This window comes from Ornithodoros turicata, chromosome 5 (assembly GCF_037126465.1).
Source record: "Ornithodoros turicata isolate Travis chromosome 5, ASM3712646v1, whole genome shotgun sequence".
Lineage (NCBI taxonomy): Eukaryota > Metazoa > Arthropoda > Arachnida > Ixodida > Argasidae > Ornithodoros > Ornithodoros turicata.
This window is the reverse complement of record NC_088205.1, coordinates 73,777,033-73,797,368: the sequence shown is the minus strand read 5'-3', so window position 1 is coordinate 73,797,368 and position 20,336 is coordinate 73,777,033. Positions and strand designations below refer to the sequence as shown.

Genomic DNA, 20,336 nt, shown 5'->3' with positions numbered 1-20,336 from the left:
TCCACACTGACAGCGCGGAATGCACCATCTGCAACACCGGGGAAGACGAGGACCTCCAACACATACTATTCTCTTGTCCGACCCTGGAACAAACAAGACCGAAACCGGAACCAATGTCCTCGCTATTGGGCTTTGGCAGCGACTACTCGACACAGAGCATAGAGCAGACAAAGCGCCACCTGGAAGCCTGGCAAAAAGCGTCGAGAGAAAGTTGACGATATTGTAGTGCTTCTTTCTTCTTTTTTTTCAGAGACTTTTCCTGTCTCTACGCCTGTGAAGCTCTTACACGAGCTCTGCCCTGATTCAAAAGGGATAAGGCGACCCTGATCCTGATCCTGATCCTGATCCAGGGTAATCGACCTGGTACGAATGGATCACCTGCTGTATAGTATCACCTTACGCCCTCGCAAAACAGGCACAATAACCGCGCGTGTGCGTTATCTACCACGCTTTATCTAAATGCCAGGTTTGCGGTAGGGCGAGCTTGAGGGGCACAATATTCTGAAATAAGTTTGAGACATATGCAAACACTGTAGGCTCACCCATGTTTGCTCTGTGCGTTCTGTTCACTATGATATGTGTTATCACAGATTTTTGTTTTGTTTTTGTTTCATGGTGCTGAGGAAAGATTTGGTAACGTGTTTGTGTGGATGCAAATATGCCAAAGAAACACTGATATTTTTGCTCGTATACTGATTTTCTTACCGCTGAAGTGTCTGCAGATAGCTAACAGAGTAGGTGATCCGTGCGTGCTTGCCGTGCCCCTGTCGAGAGGGGGCGCTTGTGCACCAGGGCCCCAGAGTCTCCACCCCAGCACGCCCCATCATCGACACAAGGCGGCGCTGGCATGCAAGCAGGCCACGCGCTCCCGACGCCTGTGCAACTCTGGTCTCAAGGTACTACCTTTCCTGTTCAGTCGCAGTCGAAGCGCGTAGATTTTGGATTGGTCGGCGCTTTCGCATTTTCGCAGAGTTAATCAGCCTCCTCAGAATGGGCTGTGCAAGCAGGATAGGGTGTTTTTACCTTCCAATTTTGATGGAAAGTGCCGCCTTCTTTCGAGATGCTATACACCTTTCGTGTCCAGTCGCAGTTCAAGCGCGTAGATTTTAGATTGGTTTGGCGCTTTCCTATTTTCGCGAAGTTGACCGACCTTCTCAAAATCCTGCAATAACATCCCCTACGCTTGTTGTATCCAATACTCTTCAGCGTCTTGCAGGTCAAACATGTCGCAAGGACCTCATTTCCCGCCACTGACTGCGTCGAAGCAGTTCCCGGTAAATCTTTGAATCCATGCCGTGACGCATGCATATAACTGGTCCTTGGATTATGAAAGTTGTGTTGTACTCGAGACATGTTTCTCATTGTGTTAGTTCTCATATTCGTAGTCAAGTGTCTCATCGTCAATAACCTCAGCCGCAAAGGCATCTAATTTCTGGTTCTGATGACTGTTCTGGTCTGACTCCCAATTCGTCTCTTCCGAAACAGTCACGGATGTGTGACAAATGATAGCTTGGGTCGGAGTAAGTAAAGAGGGAAAAGAAAGAATGTAACGCTCATAAAAAGAGCCGACTACTGGCTGCTGACAAATACTCGTAGCGCTCGCTCCATTCATTTCATAAATCATTACTCCACCGGCTCTCACACCCTCTTTGTAAACGTGAGTAAAACATTTGAAAGCAGAGATATATGAAACCAAATGAGACCAGATAACCAACTGTACGCATTCAGGCTTTATTCGTCGGTCAGGTTTCGCTCAGAGCTAGTATATCTACTGCACCTGGGAGTCACATTTTACTCGTATTTCGAGCCTGTCCGGGAATATTCTGCCATGCGCCGAAAACGCGCCGTTGTTGATGGCACCCGCAATTTGTACCCGCAACCGCGGGAGCACAACCGGCATCCGCAGCAATGCCATTGGTGCAACCCGCATCCGCACCCGCACATGCCGACGTGTATCTGCATCTACCCGCAGCCCAATGCGTACGCATGTTTCAGTTACGCCACGTGATCGCCACGTGATCGTCACAGTTTTCGGGGTCCCCGAAAGAGAACGATCGGAAGCGAACCGATCGCGACTTCGAAGCGGTCAGGAAGATCGCCGCGCGGGAAGTATAGATTCCCCATGAGGTAAAGCGCATGCGCGTCGCTCCCGTCTCTCCTGATCGCACCGTGCACGGTGTTACCGGGTGTGCTCAACCGGTTCCCGAAAACCCTCTAATTCCGCAAAGGTGTGTACGAGACTGATAGGGCAATGTTCGGCATGGTTTCGCAATCTGCTTAGCCAAGTTCTTTGTTTTTTTTTTGTTTTTTTTTTTTCGAAAGCAGCGTAGTGATTACATAAACGAGTTTTAAAGATTCGCACTCCCCCTGCAGCTAAGCCAGAATGTCGTAAGCCGGGCACACGAGTGGGACCGCAGCGCAGGTGATTGTCCCTGAGGTCGTCTGCTTCGCTCTTGTATGGCAAAGTACTAAGTGAAATCTCTCCTGCCGCTCCCTGATTGGCCTTGTCCGCTTCAAAGGGCGCTCGCTGATTGGCCTTGTCCCAGTGACGTTTACGGAGAGGGAATTCCGGAATGCCCTCAACATCCCTCGTCTGCTCTTTCCGTGCATTAGATCAAACTGCGCAGAAACAGCTGCACTAATTTGAGTCGGACTTACGGCGTCATTGTCGGCGACTAAAGAAGAGTAAAATGGCACTGCAGTTTCGGAAGCGACCGCGGTTAGGAAATTACGCCGTTTTTGTGATAGAGCTACAGGTATGTTGTTTTGTGGAACATCGAGGTTTGCGTCGGCAAGCTTGAAACGTGTATACAGAACGTGAAAGTGAAACGTAAAATACAAACGTACCAAAGCTGGTTCATATTAGTGAAACACAAAATTTTCTAATCACTGATTATGCTCGTTTCGTGGAACTTCGTACGCCACTTGTTTTCATTCTACTTTCCGGCAAGTCTTTGACATACTTTAGGAAAACAGCAGTCGCAGTACCACAGGAAAACTGCCGAGGAAGCACCAACGACAGCAGAGTACGTCGCCGTGGATATGCACACTACACGGTTGCAGTAATGTGGGCTGAGGGAGTCGTTGAAATCCATGTGTTGCACGTTAATCACCACCAACAGAATGCCTGAAATAGAATGGGATTACACGTGAGTATTCTCTTTGAAAGAAAATGCACCTGTAAGCTAAACAAATCAAAATATATCTGTTAGGAATCAATATCTGCGTCTCGCTGCGTTTCTTTTTGGTGAACTATTTATATATATATATGTGTGTGTGTCGCTGTAATCGGTGGTTACCCTTTCAACTAAACGATAAGAAATGGCACCGGCAGTGGGACTCGAACACACAGCCTCTGTTTGCCAGTCAAAGATGCTACCAATGAACATTTGTTTGTTTGTTTTTACGACAGCTTATGCACGTGACCTTGAAGCGCAGGAGAGTGGTGTTTCCGGGTGTCCCCAAGTAGCTTGCCGTTGTTGACTGCACTCAAGTGGGCATCGTCACGACTATAGCAAAAAACAAAAAAAAAAGGAAGTGGGGGAGAAGAGAGTTGACGAGTTCAATGTGTGGCATAGGCAGGATGAACGATACTGATGGGACGGAGGTACACTGTAGGTGAGAGGTGCATTAGAGTGGTCTTTCCGCGATCGAGGCCCGTTTCTTGAAGAAAACGCACGAGGTTGCGAGTTTTTGTAAGTCGTTCTGCTTCAGAAGAGGACGTCCGTCACTATATGCCGGGCCTGGAGTGGAAAAGGTGAGTTTCCCGCATAGTGTGTCTCCGTCTTCACTGGACGGCACAGTGGGGACCAGTGGGGAGACCGCACGAACGGCGCGAGCTCGTGGGTCCCAGCCCGAACCGGTTTCGGTCCTTTGTGGTACCCACGTGATTTGTTTTGGCGTGCGCTGAGCGTGCTTCGCTGGAGAGCTGCTAGGATACGACACGTACGTGAAAAAGGTCCATTGACATGGCGCTACCAATGTTAGCCGACGTACCAAGCCACGTATCAGCTAACGTAGTCGCGGTTGGCGCGCTACGTTGGCAGCTATCATGGTGTAATTGGTAGCACCACCTGATCGGCAATCAGAAGGCGTGGGTTCGCATCCCACTGCTGCTACATTTTCTTCAACGACGGACCCACCTTTCTGCATATTCCTCTTTGAAGACACCCCCCCCCCTTAAATTCCGGAACTTTGAAGGCGCGATACAATGTGAATAATGATTTTAAAGAATATATCATCACCTGCAATGCTCCATCCAACGAGAAAAAAGCAGGAGAGACCTATGACACAGGTGTAACAAGAATCCGGATACATTGATAGGCAACACGAACCCAAGAACATTAGCAGCAGGACGACACCAGCTACGATTAGGTAAATAGGTATGCTCTTCTCAGCAGGACATTCATTGAAGTAGACCGACCCTGAAACACAGATACTCTGATAGCATTTTCTTCTTGTTGGGGATGTCAACAGATCGGCGAACATTATCCAATTATCGTGTTCCATAAGAGAACGCTATACGATACAGTGAACCCTCGTTAATATGACCCCCGATAATCTGACATACGCGCTTTACGACCATACTCCTGGGGAACAATGCAGTGAAACATCTGCAAATCCCCCCCGTTTATATGACAATTCCGCATTATGACCAAAATTTTCGGGAACGACCACGGTCATAATAACGAGGGTTCACTGTATATCCAAATGTGTAACTCCCTTAGCGCTAGCCCTCGTCTTTAACAAGACAGAATACTCTATTAAGAAAGCTTAAGGTCGCTCGTGTCGTTGACAGAACAATAAAAATACTCGATATAATACTCTCGTGTCGTTGATAGGCAAGAAGATGTCTCACCAATGACGACCATGGGTAGTGCAACGGCAAATACCACAAGTGCAACAGCAATTGCCAGACGTGCAATCCAACGGAGAAATTCTGCATAAACTGTAAAGCAGCAACGAATAAGTTTTAGTGCTAAACTCCTTGCGAGCTTCAGCTTGAGTTTGAATATATTGAAAAAAAAAGGGGGGGGAAGCGAGCTTGTCTCGCATTCACGAGTGCGTGGAAGTCATCATATTAACGCCGCTGTAACAACAGCAAATAAATTAATGATAATGAATGGAGAAATTCGCCACATAAGGTGCGGCCCACTACCCCAAGGCACAGTGGGTAGGATGAGATGTTTCCTGATGATGAGGTAATGAACGATGCTAAATAGGGGGGGGATATGTTTATTAAAGATAAAGAAAGGGGGAAAGGTCAGACAGGCCAAGGCCGACTTGCTGTTTCCAAAAGAGAAAGAAAAGAAAAAAAAGAAAGAAAGAAAGAGAAAAAAGAAGCAGAAAAGGAAATAGGGTCGATAGTCAGTGGAGTCAGTTAGACATCAGAACGGTAGGCCCAACCACAGCACACAGAAACACGCACAAAGCACACAGGTACTCAGGCACATCATAGGGAAGAGAGGAGACCAGTGTCCCGGAGAAAAATCTTGAAATACTCAAGAGCTTGGCGATGATCATTCTGGTTAGACCAAGGGCCGAGAATGGTTGCCAATGTGAATAGTGCGGCCGTGATCGACTGCAGGCGACACTGCAGAGCTGGTCTTTGGGAGGTGTAAAGATGGCAGTCGAGGAACACATGCTTGGTATCCGCCAAAACAGCACAGCGAGAACAGAGCATAGAGTCGGAGCGGCCGATCAGATGCCTTAAATGGGGGGGTGAATGCAGACGAAGCCTGTGTATCAGCGACACAAAATGGCGAGGCACACGAGAAGGCATGGTGAAGCCAAAGTGAGTGTCCACTTCACTCATCAGAACTCGTGATGGAGCGTCCCGAGACCATTGCGCATGTGCGAGAGGCCTCACCACATCATTTAGGAAGGTTCGCATGTCGCCTTTGGGGAGGGTATAATCCGCAAGCTTGATCAGGAATGATACGCAGCTGCTGCAGCCTCGTCAGCCTATTCATTGCCCTGGATGCCGCAGTGTGCAGGAACCCACTGGAAGTAGATAGAGTGCCCGCTTGATCTCAAGACGGCTTAGTTCCTCCAGTACGTCCACAACCACAGGCGCAAGTGATCCACGAATACCCATGTTCGCTATACACTGGAGAGCTGCCTTGGATTCGCAGTATATCACCCAGCTGCTGATAGCGGCGGATGGAATTAATGTGCTAGAGGAAGAACAAAATGGCATGCAACTCTGCAGTCGCGGATGAGGTGCGGTGCGAGAGACGGTATGCGTGGCACGACGACCTAGTCGGAATTGTAAAGGCACCAGTGGAGCAATGTAAGTTGGTCGACCCATCTGTGAATACTGCAGTGTGCGAAGGGTAACGGCACTGCATCATGTGTAGCGCAAGTTGTTTCAACACGGGTGCTGCAACGTGATTCCTCTTGCTTTTGAGCCCAGGAATGGTAGTAGAGATCGAAGGTATCGAAAAGACCCACTGAGGGGACCTGGGGACGAGTGATCTGCCAACAAAAGCCGGTAGCAACGGCATTACAGCAGCGATGCAGCGAGAAATGTTGCTTGGCCTCCGCCTTTTGAGCTTCGAATCCAAGGGGTGACGACGGTGTTCCGCGACCTGGCGTAGATAATGGCGTGCAGTTTCTCTGAGACGTAAGACATCTACTGGCAGCTCGCGGGCCTCTGCCACCGCTATGCGCGGTTCAGCGGCGCGGGGTACACCGAGGCACATCCTCAAGCTTCTGGCCAACATACACCGAAGCCTCTGTTCAGAAGTTCTTGAGATGCCGTGTAAGACCGGGAGCCTGTAGAGAATGGTTCCCCGAACCAATGCCCCATGAATCGATAGGAGCGCTTCCTGATCAATCCCCCATGCAGAGCCAGCGAAGTGAGAAATGACATCGGTCCGGCGTTGAACTTTCGTTTCCAGGTACCTGATATGGGCGCACCACGAGAGATTGGCATCCAAGATAACAACTAGGAATTCATGGCACTTCACTTGGCTGAGTGTATTACTGCCTAGCGAAAGAGGGAAGGCGCTCACGCGTTTCCGCGTGAACGGGAGCACAGCTGTCTTCTCAGCCGAGATGTCCATGCCAGCCTTGGTGAAGTAATGCTGAACAGCATTACGAGTTTTGAAGGCGGCGTTGAATCGCTGGCCTTGATTTACCGGTGGTCCAAACGCACCCATCGTCTGCATATACAGAGAGCTGAACTTTGCGATGAACGCAACCTTTGATATCTGCCATAACCAAATTGAAGAGGATGGGACTTAATACACTTCCCTGAGGAACGCCTTGGGTCAAAACTGTTTTTTGCGTGTCACCGTCCCGAGTGCGGACGAAAATGGTCTTGTTCTGTTGGACAAGATATCAGCCACCCAGACAAAAAGCCTGCGAGACACTCTAGCCCGGAGGAGGGTGTGCAATACATAAGTATGACTGATCGTATCATAGGCACGTTTGACATCAAAGAAAACAGCCTCGACAGTCCACTTGCAGCTCTTGGCGACTTCGACAGCAGTCACAAGGTCCATAAGGGAGTCAACTGAGCTACGGTGCCGACGGAAGCCCGCTATCTCATCAGGGAAAACGTGATTCCTTTCCAACCACCATTCCGGCCTGTGTAAAACCATCCGCTCCGTCACCTTACCAACAGAACTGGTAAGGCTAACTGAACGAAAAGAGGACAGGTGCGACGGATGCTTGCCAGGCTTCAGCAATGGTACCTCATTCACGTGACAATCAGGCAACTTTTAATTTGTGGGAAAGCTGCAATTGACCTAGCTCTTCCCAGTGCATTTAGTAAGTACCAAATCTACGCAAATCTACCCTAAATCTAGGTACCAAAAAAGAATTTTCGTAGCCAGCATTCTGCTCAATGAGCGGAAGTCATCCCCACATCATCGTCATCATGTATTTCTCTCTCTCTCTCTCTCGTAGCCAGCCTAAATCTACGTACCAAAAAAGGATCTTCGTACTTTCTTTCTTGAGATATAGCAATGTGAACTTAGCGTCCTTAGTTGTTGAACAGTCTTATTACTCACTTTTCTTCGTTCTAAATAGTGTTTTTTTCTTCCTCTCTCTCTCTCAGTCGTCTCGCGACGTAGTGCCCCCGAATTACTACTTCTCTCTTTCAATTTGTGTGTGTTTGTGCGTGTGTAATACAGGGCGTATGCTAATGCTATTGAAACTTCGGGCAACAGAGCGCTGTCAAGTAACTTTTCAGTAACCTTTAAAGTAGCATGGAAGTCTTTTTAACACCCTGTTTTCTTCATATAAAACTGTTGAGTAGGCCAATAAAATGCACCCTGTAAAGTAATTCACACCATAGAGTCATAATTATCGCAGAAATTGAATTTAAAATACGCCGCAGAAAACGACCGTGCGCAACGGTGGTGAAGAGCAGTACCGGCACGTGGTCTGCCTGGAACCTCGCGCTGACGCTATAAGGAGAACGCTCACAGGTTGGTCTAGAGAAATGTTGTCTGCTACTCCGTTGTCGTCTGCTCCTCGGTTGTTCAGGGTACTGAAAAAGCCTTTCTCCTAGCTCGCCAATGATTCGGCCGCTCTTTCTATCCCCAATTCTCCGGGAGAACTTGCAAAACTGATTTACGGCGGCAAATGGACAAGGCGCTGACCCCCACTGATCGGCGAACCAGAGCGAATTTTTCTTATGACGTCATTGGTAACGTGGCATCGTACCTTCTCAACCTCCTTATACCTGGAGTGGCGAGTTAACGGTGAACGTGCGGAGCCATGTTTATGTTTTTTTTTTTTTTTTTTGGGAAACAAATTGCACATATGAAAACCTTTCGCGCTATTCGGTAAAATGACACGCACACTTTCATCAGACGTCTTAATCTGAAATTTTGAAGGCCCTCTGTACTCCTTTAACTCTGTTATCCCATATGATTTGATCCCACCATGTATAATTTGACAACATGAAATGATTTGAATTGACTATGGTTGGACGGCTATTCCTTAAAAGCCACACACACACAAAAAAAAAGAAGAAAGAGCTACGGTGGTGAAAGAATGAAGTTATGAAGAAGCTAGAGGTGCTGCTGGTGACTGGACTGTTCACTTGCTGCTCACTGGTTCCCCAAATGCCTAAAGTTTGCTAACGAGACTTGTATCAGCTGACGGCAGACGCGCACATTCTGAAGATGGTGACATGCAAATTGTGGAACGGCGTCACAAAGCGTTCGTTTCTTTGTAAGAGAGAGAAAAAGAAAAGAGGAGACATTGAACTCATCTCCCGATTTGTTCTGCTACTCTTAACATAAATTCTCACCTCCCCCAACCCCCCCAAAATACTTCTCACGTGCTCTACTCGAGCACGTGTTTTAGAAGCATACACTTACGTGCTTTGCAACATGGTGCACAGCAACAGTCTTGGTTTTCTTGGTCAGTGTGCCGCATAGAGCCCACCTCATCATCATCCAACGTACGCAGGTGTATGTGTGCTTCGTTTTCTGTCGCTTCACGCCGCTGGTTGCCATCGATACGTCTGGCTTGAAATGCTCGTACAAGACTAGAGAGCGTTCTTGTTGATATCGCTCCTGGGAATAAAGCAAACAGGATAGACAGATGAGTCTCTGTTTGTTGTTGCAAGAGGAGACGGAGAGGTAATGTCAACATTAACATGCGCAAAAGTCGGTTTACAACTAGATTTAACCCAAACAGTGAGACATTTAGGTGCATTTCGAGCAGGACTGGGTCGTTCTAGGTTCTCTCACTATCGTTCGGTAAATGCAACAACAGAAACAAATAAAGGGTACATTAGTTTCACCATTTTTGCAATCTGCCAGGAAGAGCCGAAGTAAAAACAGAAGATTTTATCGAAGCGTTAATGCGAGTATATCGGAACACATGGACACCGCGCGCGCACATCATTCCCCCTGCTGAAATCTCACTCGAATTCGACCCTTCATAGAACAACAAGGTCTGACTGCTTTCAAAATATATTCACCGTACCATTCATTGATGCCTCCTGTGTGATGACGTGCACTTGCGTTTCCTGAGCCTGGAAAAAGAAACGCATCCATGTTTTTTGAGCGCAAACAAGGAAAAAAAACACAAAAAAACAGACGAACTAGATTAAAAGTTCCGTGATGCTGCCTCGTCTTTTGACAACCACTCAGTCGCGAAGGCAGAATGGTTCATCGTCATAGCACTCGTCGCGGTAAACCTAAGTTCCACGATATTGCGCAATGAGTGACATCAACAGGGAAGTACTATCGTGACCTTTATCAAAAGGAAACACGCGAGCGCATGGCCGGTGACCTCCTCTGCCACTTGTGGCGGCGCTCTGTGGCGAAAGCCGATGAAAGCCGATGACAAGAGTTTTGCAGTTCTGTCTGGTGCCGGCACCCCTGCCCTATCAGCAAATGATAGCAGGCCGTAACAGCGTCCAGTTGTCAACGGGGTGTGGTGGGAGCGACGGCAACAGAAGGTACGGCAATTCCACACAGAATGAGCCACAGGGCGTCGCGGAAAGTAATAGACCCTGTAAAAGTTCCTGGATTGGGAAAAGTAGCAACAGGTTTTTCTCTTTCCCGCCGCGACCTTGGAACTTTAATGGCGTCCACAACATAGCTTTGCATTGTAAGACCGCCATGAAAGCGCCAAGGTGGCGGCGGCACGATCAAGCGACGGCAGTACTTTTCCGGCACTCTCATGTTGGTCCTCACTGATGCGTTTTGATGCACAGGCGTCCGTTCCGTTGGCCTGATTCCGTCAGTTACCATGACAACGAGCTAACGGAGGGCTCCCACGCATGGACGCAGAGTTCGCAACTAGAGCACTGCACGGGCCTAATTTCCAGGCCCGTTCCCGGCCCAGGCCCGACTGCTACGGCCCACACCCGGCCCGGGCACGACGTATTATAAAGATTTCCGGCCCAGGTCCGGCCCGTATCTGACTGTTACGGAGGTGTATTTAAGGTTGGTCCTCACTGGTGCGTTTTGACGCACAGGCATCCGTTCCGTTGGCACGCATCCTCAGAGCTCAACGCAGCGCAATGCGTTGACATGTTCTCACTGCCACGGACCTACGTCCGTCGGTCGACGAAGCGCATCGACGTGGGTTCAGTCAGCAGACTTGTGCCCGTTACTCGAAAAAAGTAATTGATTATCGTTACTGTTACTTCTGTGGAAAAAGTAATTGATTACCATTACCAATTACTCGACTTCAAATGTAATTGAGTAGCGAGTAGAAAAGTAACGCGTTACTTCGGTCGTTACTCTGCATTCACGCAAATTATAACTGTCTTTGTGTGCCTCAGAAAAAAAAAAGGTTCAACAGCGGAACAGCTGAAATAACAAGACAAACAAAAACACGTAGGACAAGGAGATCTGTACACCCGTGAAGACGTTGACCCGATTGTGGAAGAGCATTGCGTGGAACTTCCCCATGACTCACTAAACCTACAAAGCTTCAGGTACCATCACACTGGTGTAGGAAGAGATTAGGGAGAGAGACTCTGAAATTCCAGAGCGTTATTACAATGACCTAACAGCCCAACAAAGGCTGATGGCACCAGGGGATTGACTTGGGGCAGAACATCTGAAAGATAAGCTAATCTCTGCCTGAAAAGTAATCAATTACTGAGTAATCGATTACTCAGAAAAGTAATTGATTGCTCGAAAATTACTTTGACAGTAAAGTAACTGATTACTCGAAAAATTACTCAAATTAATTACAAGTAACAAATTGATTTTGAAATTGAATTGAATTTGAAGTAACGAATTATAATTGATTACAAGTAACGCAATTACTAGTAACGCGTTACGCACAAGTCTGATTCAGTGCATGTCCATACAGCACAGACGAAGGCACTGCGATTGAACATCGTATTTAAAAAGCGCTTTGTTTGCGTGCTGTGGCGCCTCGATATGGAAGATACGGAAAAGGTGACGCTCAGCGGTGCTTTCGCTGGATTTCTTGTGGCCCAGTATTCCTCGCCGGCGCTACTACTCTTTCAGCAGAAATTGAATGAGACAAGAACACACGTTCTCACGCTGCACTGCCTTTTTATAATCTAGCCTCGTCTTGTTACCTCCATTTCGCTGCATTTATTGCACCGCAATGCCAATATGGCAGCACCACATACACAAAACTACACAACGGTGCTCCGTTGGCCGCCATTGCTGTTTACCTACCACGTACAAACTGCGCATGCGTCAGGTTCGCCGCTCTGATTGGTCTCCTTGCTGCGTCGGACGCACTGCTGTGCGGAAAAGTTGAGCCGTTGCGAACTCTTCCGTAGAAGGGTAGAAGTGCGTGGGGGCTCTCCGTTAGCTCGTTGTCATGGTGACTGACGGATACAGGCCAACGGAACGGATGCCTGTGCGTCAAAACGCATCAGTGAGGACCAGACTTTAGGTTAACTGAAGAGCACAGCGAGGAAAAGGGTGTGTGTGTGTGTGGGGGGGGTGACATGGGGATTTCGCGCAGTCTGCCTGCCAAGATTGGCGGCACGTTGCTCGGGGAAAGGGTGAAAGGGGGTGGAGGAAGGGGTATAGGCGAGGTTAAAGGCTCGCACGTCTGGTTCTACAGTTCCTGCACTCCAACGGACCGTGAGGGTCCACTGCCTTCAGAAAGTTCAGAGGACCTCCTGTACGCAACGGTGCGTGAGTGGTATGTGTGCACCTTGCGGTTCAAGAGAGACTGATCTCCGCTCTATTGCGCATGCACCGGTGTTAGTTCCCCTTTCTCGAACTCTCACGCGAACGAAATATGTGAGAACACCTAACCTAATAACTGACCCTCGCGCCGGACTCTCACGCGAACGAAATTTGTCGAAACACCTAACCTAACTGACCCTAGTACCGGACCTCACGCGAATGAGGACTCGGGGTTTCGGGTAAGCCCGTACCCGTACAGTGCTCTATATGGCGACGGTTCAACTTTTCGGGCAGCACATTGGCCGGGGTGACACAAACCCGCCATTGTTGTAACTACCCTCAAGCGGGTGCTTTTGGCAAAACTGCCATCTTGTCCTGGTCGCACGCCTTGAGGTCTGTTCTGAACAGAGTTCGAGGTAACTCGCTACTGTAACTAAGTTCCTTTTTTCGGTAACTTATAACTTAACTCGGTACTTTTGCGCCGTTGTAACTTTCAGAGGAACTCGTTCCTTTTTCAAGTAACTTTGCCAAAGTAACTTAAAGTAACTTCCAAGTTACTTTTAATTCGCTTTTCACTCACGTCCACATATTTTTTTGCTTTCTCTCCGGTTCCTTCATGGCATTTTTTGCCATAACTGCGATATTCAATCAATGTTGATCAAATGAGTATTTTATTCAGGAAGTAGGAACCGCTGCCATTGAAATGAAGCTGAACCATTCTGCGCCCACATGGAGTAAGATGTAAAGCGTTCGAACTGTTGGACATAAACGGATACGATCTAAGTGTGTTGCACTCCTCCGCAGGCAACTCAAGGTCTAACTCAACTGCTCACGCGCGCTGCACCTGTGTAGTGCTCTTTTGTGTCCGAAGTAACTTGGAAGTAACTCGTTCTTTTTTTAAGTAACTCCGTAACTGCGAGTTACATTTTAAGCAGAAGAACTTCGTTATTAACTTAGTTACATTTTTCACACGGTAACTTAACTTGTAACGAGTTCATTTTGACGGGTAACTTCTCGATCTGTGGTTCTGAATGTGTTTGGGTGGAAATTTTGGCCACCCTCAAAAGAAAGAAATATTCTTATCGGGAACTTTTACTTCCCTCCTCACTTAGATTGCAATGCCTTTGGTGCTGAACTTTCCAAGTTGATAAGTGTGCTTGATGTTGAACGCTATCACGCTCTAATATTAGGGGACTTTAACGCCCCTGGCATTGTATGGCCATGTGTCGGCCGTCCTTTTGTTCGCACTCAATCATGTAGTAAAGAAAATGAACTTCTGTACTTTCTCAACTTTGAGGGTTTGACACAATACAACTACCTCCTAAATACGTCTGGAAATTTGCTTGACCTGTTAATGTCCAATTTCCACGTGTCCACTTGCATACCTGTCTTTAATGCTTTAGTACCCACTGATGTCTGCCATGTTCCCTTTTAATCACATATTACGATGTTTTTCGCTAAAAAAACCTCGCGTTTACAGTGACTCGATCTCATGGTTATGCAAAGGGCGACTATCTTTCTTTGTATAACAACTTAAATAGACTTGACTGGACAAATGTTCGTGAAACGAGTGACGTCGATTCAGCTGTGTACATATTCACTGAAGTTAACATGCCTTGAATATGTATATACCTAAGTGTCTACGTTTCTCTACACGTTATCCGCATTGGTTTTCATCAGAATTGAAACACTACACTATCATCGGAAGTATAAGCAAACAATGTCTCGTTACTGGAACACCAGATTTAGTGTTTCACGTGCTAAAGCGGCAGTCTTCTTTAAGCGTGATAGAACCTCCTATCTTTACTATGTTGAATCTCGTCTCAAGAGCGACCCTAAGGCTTTTTGGTAGTACTATGTAAAGGAGCGGACACGCTGGGCCGCTAACGTCATTGTCGTCTCTGATACAAACGGGTTCACTGTATCTCATCCAATAGAGGTCAGTAATATATTTGGGCGCTACTTTTCTTCTATACATACCGGTAACCATGCCTCTGTTAATGATCCAGGTATTCCTGAGTCAACCCATAATGATACACTGTCATCACGCCATATTAATGGAAGTGAAGTGGATGGGGCAGTTTCAAAACTCAAGCCTAAAAAGTTCGTTGCCTATGTTTTATACAAAATTTCGGGTTTTATTATCAGGGGTTGTGCCCATATTGACAGATATTTTTATAATCTGTCTTTGGCTCCGAATACCTTCCCAACCTTGTGGAAAACGACGATAATTGTCCCTGTACATAAGTCTGGTGACGCTTGTCTCGTTGATAACTATATACAGACCAATCTCTATTTTATTGCCGTTTGCAAAGATCTTTGAAACAGTACACCTCCGTCAGTAAGCCACCCGACTAGCCCGTCAGCCTATGACTATGGGTTTGTAAGCCACGTCTGTAGAAACAAATCTGGTTTCTTGAACTTTGTTGGCCCAATTGTTGATCAACGTGGCCAAGTCGATGCGGATTGTTTCAATCTCTCGAAGGCGTTTGACTGTGTAATTCATCAATTATAGTTGCAAAAACTGTCTCTTTTTGGTTTTAGTGTCAACCTCTGTACTTTACTATCTAGGTAGTAGGTATACTTAAGCAATCGGAGCAACTATGTTGGCATAAGCGGTGCTCTTGGAAACCCTTATCTACCCTCGTCTGGAGTGCCTCAAGGTTCAATCCTCGGGCCCTTTCTTTTCAACGTTTTTATCAATTATCTTTGCTCTTCCATTAGGCAATTCTCGAATCTTGCTGTACGCAGATAACATTAAGTTATTTCGTCAGATTGAAAATACTTCTGATTGTGACCTTTTGCAAGATGACATAAACTCTGTATATGACTGGTGTAATGTTACGTATCAACCTTGCTAGGACTGTACAGATAACATTTACTCGGAAACTTTTGCCTCTCACTCAAAATGCCTATACCTTGAATTATCGAGTTATTGAACAAGTTGTACTATATATTTGGGTGTATACGTTGATTCCTCTCTGAGATTTGATCGACACGTCAGTTCTATCATTGGTGCAAGTTATCGTATGCTTGGCATCATATCACGAATAACCGTTGCCTTTGTTAGGGTTTATTATGACAGGTACATTGGTCGATCGCTTTACTATGACTATTACTGTTTATTAGAGTTATTGCATTGTACATCGTTACATGTTAGAAGACTCATGCGCGATATTTGGTTTCTGTATAAGTGCATTCACGATGTGTTTGATTGATTTGAATTGACCTCCTCAATCCCAATACGTGCTCCTGCGCGAACTCTCCGTAACAGCGCTCTTTTTTGGTCATAGGTTTTGTCAAACCTTCTCTCCACTGTCACGTATGCTTGCTTCCTATATGAAATGTTCTCTTCATTGCGCGCATTCTTTATGGGTCCCTTTTTACTTGTTAATTGTCAGTCTTCCATCAGCCTTGTCAGTTCATGGGTACATAAAATAAAAATTTGAATTGAATTGAACTGAATAGAAAACATCATTTTGAGGTCACGTGACTTTGTTTACATGTCGTTTTGCCGCTTACCGACATATTTCCATCGTCATAACGCCAAGAGATGGACGTATTTTGCAAGCGTAAGCTATATGCGGTGCTTCTTCCGCAACATGGTAGCCCATTTCTCCTAAGTACATCGCATCAGCTCAGTGAGTCGTAACGCGCGGTCGTCATCACATCTTTGAAGTCGTCAACAGTACGAGGCCTTATGTGCAAAACTGCGCGTTTTCACGCGAGATTATCGGATAAAAATAATTACCGTGATCGAAAGACATCCAAAACGTTGCGTAGAAACAATAACCGCATTGTTTCCAAACGGTTTGGCCGTCGATCACGGGCGCCGCCATCTTTAAGGTTACGTGTGCCTTGACGTTTGCTATGACGTGCGACCAGGGCCTGTCCAGGATGCATTGCGTTCCCCCAGCACGCTTCCGTCTACGGAGCAGTACATTGGATGCCACCCCTGTGGACCGATTGACCAGACATTTGACCCGTGGCAGCACATTGCCCAACCATATCCGGTGTCGTCACATCCGCACCACGAGAGTCGAGAGAGCCCTCATTGAACCGCACGTCGAAGTCCACATGGGTTAGCTATGTTAGCAGACGACGGAACCCGAAGACGAGTGACCGCGACGCCCCTAGCGGGACCCAGACAACTAACACCGCGAGATTCCTGGCACTCATGTTCTGGTGGCAAAGGTCACGTGATCCAGTGCGGGCGCCGACCTAGCAATTTGCGAGTGCTAGGCCGTGTTGCCAGGAGATGACCCCATGAATTCGCCATAAATGTTGATACATTGCACATGCGCATAATTGCAAGTACACAGAAGCCTAGCCCGGCCGCCTAGCGAGTTGCTAGATTTCGTAGTGTGTGTGTGGGGGGGGGGGGGGATATCTAAAGGAAAGGTCTGCCAGACCAAGCTCAGCATGCTATTCCAATTCCGTATGCTATTTCGTAGTGCAATTCCCTTGTTCGCTGCCTTTAACGCAATATATATATATATATATTGCGTTAAAGGCAGCGAACAAGGGAATCCACGCCATCCATCCGCAATCCGCCAATCCATATATATATATATCTTGAAAAGTTGGAGTTGGAGTGTGGCCACATTTAGCTCTTTTGTCCCGAAGAAGGCGGAGCTTCCGCCGTAACGTAGACATCCTCCCTAACTTTAAGTTTTAATAAACCTCTTTTTTTGTTACTTCCCCTACTTTCGTCTTCTGTCTCCCATTTATTTCAAATATATATATATATATATAAAGAGAGGGAAAAAGCCATTAAAAAAATAAGAAAAATGACGCTAGATGTGCACATCTAGCGTCATTTTTCTTATTTTTTAATGGCTTTTTCCCTCTCTTTATAATTCACTGGCTTGCACTGTGGCATTGAGGAGTGTTCAGTCACCCTCCCAGGTGTATATCGCTCGCTGAGTGACCCCTGGTTTGCCAATCCCGAACGATGCGCAGCTACCCAGGGCCGACGAGCCGCAAACACGGCGAAACACGTGTCCTCTGGTGCTGTCGCATCGTTCCATGAGTATCTATATATATATATATATATATATGATACGCGGCCTTTCGCAGTTTCGCTTACGCTCTTGTGAGAGCCACACACAAAATACTGGGTGCGTGTGATGGTACAGGTATTTTAGCTCTCTGCCGAGTTTTCCACAATTTCTTGAACCGCGAGCAGAGGTAACGTTGTCAGGTATTCTAACAGAAACAGCTTCACATCAGTATGAATATGATGTAATAATGCTGACACTTTTTTCTTTTGCTGCACTGCAAAAAAAATATATATATATAGCATGCTCACAAACACAAAGGATAACGAGCGAAGGATACGTAAAAACAAAAGGAATACCTTGACTCCGACGAGTGGTGTTCTTTCAGACGCCATTTCAACGGCGGGACACTGGAGTACGTCCAGCGGTGTTCAACGACAGGTGAGCCAACAACATCCACGCCACAGTTTTATCCGCGCCACTGTCTTATCACGGAAGAGCAGCCGAAGGAAGTAACGACCGTGCTTACGACGCTCCCCACGAGTACAGTTGCGCGAAGCCAGCTGGGTATAGGAGAAAGAATATCAACGGGCTTCCCGTGAGTATGAGGGAAAGTGTAGCTGAGTGACGTCGGAACTGGGGAAGAGTCGAATGATAATAGATCCTATATGACGAACTCGAGTGGTCATCCGGAGCAAGCATCCAAGTCGACTACGGAGCAGCAAAATACGACACAGAGAGACCAAATCCGAATCTAAAAACAATCGCACTCCAGAGAAGAGCCTGACGGAAGTCGACGCTCACATTCAGGAACTTGGCGGGTCTGCTCTGTTCCGCCTTGAAGGCGCGGAAGTTGCGATATACTGCTCATTCAAGTTCTGTCTGAATCCGAGCTTTATCTGGGCAGCGGCAATGAAGGAGTACTCAGAGTGAGTTTATCTGAAAGGACCAGCGAAGCACGGTTTCTCGGTCGCGGAACCGAGAAAGTCGCTCGGGATCGACAAGTTGAATCTCCCTCCCCACTCCCCTTTTTCCTTTCTTTTTTTTCGGGGGGGGGGGAGGGGGGTACCCGCGCCCGAGCCCACGGGCCTTCTAAGTATGATACGAGGAGGAGACACAGGTCTTGGCGATCTGCTAACTAAGAGAAAGTGTTTCCTCCGTTAGCAGGGGCTGCTGCGTTTGTACACAGTACCTCTGCATCGTGCGCTCTATAGTGAAGGGTCGCTTTGTATGACTGAGCGTATACACTCATTATATGAGCTTCGCTCACAGTATCCACGTGCACGTATCCACGTGATAACGTGCACAGACATCTTGGTGATCTTGCGGATCGGTTACTCTCGAATGCAATTATTTCGCTAGATATTAACAGTGCCTTGAGTTTGAGGGTAAAAACACAGGAGAACCATTCTTTGCAAGCACACACGTTCCCTTGTGCAGTTATCGATGTTACCACCGACCGTTAAGAGGTTCGTATTACGCGCCTCATATGCAACTACGCTGAGACGCCGGAGTGTACTCTTTCTTTTTACCCTGTCCCCCCTGCCCTTTGTGTATTAAAGCTTCATTGCTGGTTCGTGAGTCTATCTGTTCATCTCGTCCTGTGTTCGTCCTGTGTTTTCCCCCTCAAACTCAAGGCAATGTTAATATCAATTCAACACCAGCTAGCTTGCCTGCTCCTGCTATGTTCAGCAATTATTTCGATTCCAAGAGCTCTGCTACGTTTTATAAGCTGTAATAGTAGTAACAGAGATACCATTGGCATTAGTGCCGACTCAATACTACGATGCAAGGCCTTCACTGTCTTGCGAGTACTTACGCTCCAAAGGTCTGGTGCAGGATCTCTGAAAGTGCTCCCCCGACCATCATCACTTCATCCGTTCCCAATGCGCAATAGGGCAGTGTACAGCCGTGAATCGTCCACCTCATCATCATCCAACGTATGTATGTATGTATGTATATATGTATGTATGTATGTATGTATGTATGTATGTATGTATGTATGTATGTATGTATGTATGTATGTATGTATGTATGTATGTATGTGCATATGTATGTATGTGCGTATGTATGTACGTGCGTATGTATGTATGTGCGTATGTATGTATGTATGTATGTATGTATGTATGTATGTGCGTATGTGGGTATGTATGTGGGTATGTATGTATGTGCGTGCGTGCGTATGTGGGTATGTATGTATGTATGTATGTGCGCGTGTGTGTCTGTCTGTCTGGGCGCCTTTCTTAGGATTTAAACGTGTATTCGCTGGAAGCAGCATCCGCACGGAGACTCATTACGCCCTGTTCGCTAAAACATCGGTAGAGCGAGTGCAAATAGGACTCCAGGGAACATGATGCCAGACAGCATCGACAAGCTGTTACAGAAACCACTTCTTAGGAACCTCGTCTGGAATGCCTTCGCGTTGTAAGAGTAGATAGTGGTTATCATGCCTCTTCGGGATGCGAATCTTTGAAATGATAATAGGAACGACTTCCTTGTAACGTTGGGTACGAGTTCCAATGTGTAGCGCAGGTGGTAGCTCTTGGGTGCATGAATACCAGCTAGTATTGAGGCACCCTAGAGAGCACAGGTAAACAGCGTTCTGTGCGCTTTTCCAACACTGGATTTTTGTTTTGAGCAAGAAAGGCCCAGCAAAGTCGACATCGCCGACCTCTGCCTCGGTCCCGGAGGCAGAATGATTCATACTTCGTGACGTGAAACTCAGTCACAGGAC

The 20,336-nt window shown here is 47.0% G+C and overlaps 1 protein-coding gene across 2 annotated transcripts; it reads right to left on the bottom strand.

Annotated features, from left to right (window-relative positions):
• Window positions 1–1,715: 1,715 nt before the first annotated feature.
• On the bottom strand, window positions 1,716–18,356 carry LOC135394772 (uncharacterized). Of its 2 annotated transcripts, XM_064625736.1 has the most exons (6): window positions 17,962–18,356; window positions 9,952–10,000; window positions 9,339–9,536; window positions 4,859–4,948; window positions 4,335–4,424; window positions 1,716–3,127 (listed from the first exon to the last, which is right to left on the bottom strand). In XM_064625736.1, the coding sequence occupies exons 1-6, from the start codon at window positions 17,995–17,997 to the stop codon at window positions 2,937–2,939; spliced, it is 654 nt and encodes a 217-aa protein (XP_064481806.1). In that variant the 5' UTR covers window positions 17,998–18,356; the 3' UTR covers window positions 1,716–2,936. The 2 variants fall into 2 exon arrangements, with proteins under 2 accessions (XP_064481806.1, XP_064481807.1); XM_064625737.1 differs by lacking the exon at window positions 4,335–4,424 and having other exon boundaries at window positions 17,962–18,353.
• Window positions 18,357–20,336: the final 1,980 nt, after the last annotated feature.

Coding starts and splice junctions, on each gene's coding strand:
- LOC135394772 (XM_064625736.1), bottom strand. CDS start 17,997: ATGGCGTCTGAAAGAACACCACTCGTCGGAGTCAAG. Junction 10,001..17,961: donor CACCACTCGTCGGAGTCAAG/GTATTCCTTTTG, acceptor TTCTTTTTCCAG/GCTCAGGAAACGCAAGTGCA. Junction 9,537..9,951: donor ACAGGAGGCATCAATGAATG/GTACGGTGAATA, acceptor CTTTATTCCCAG/GAGCGATATCAACAAGAACG.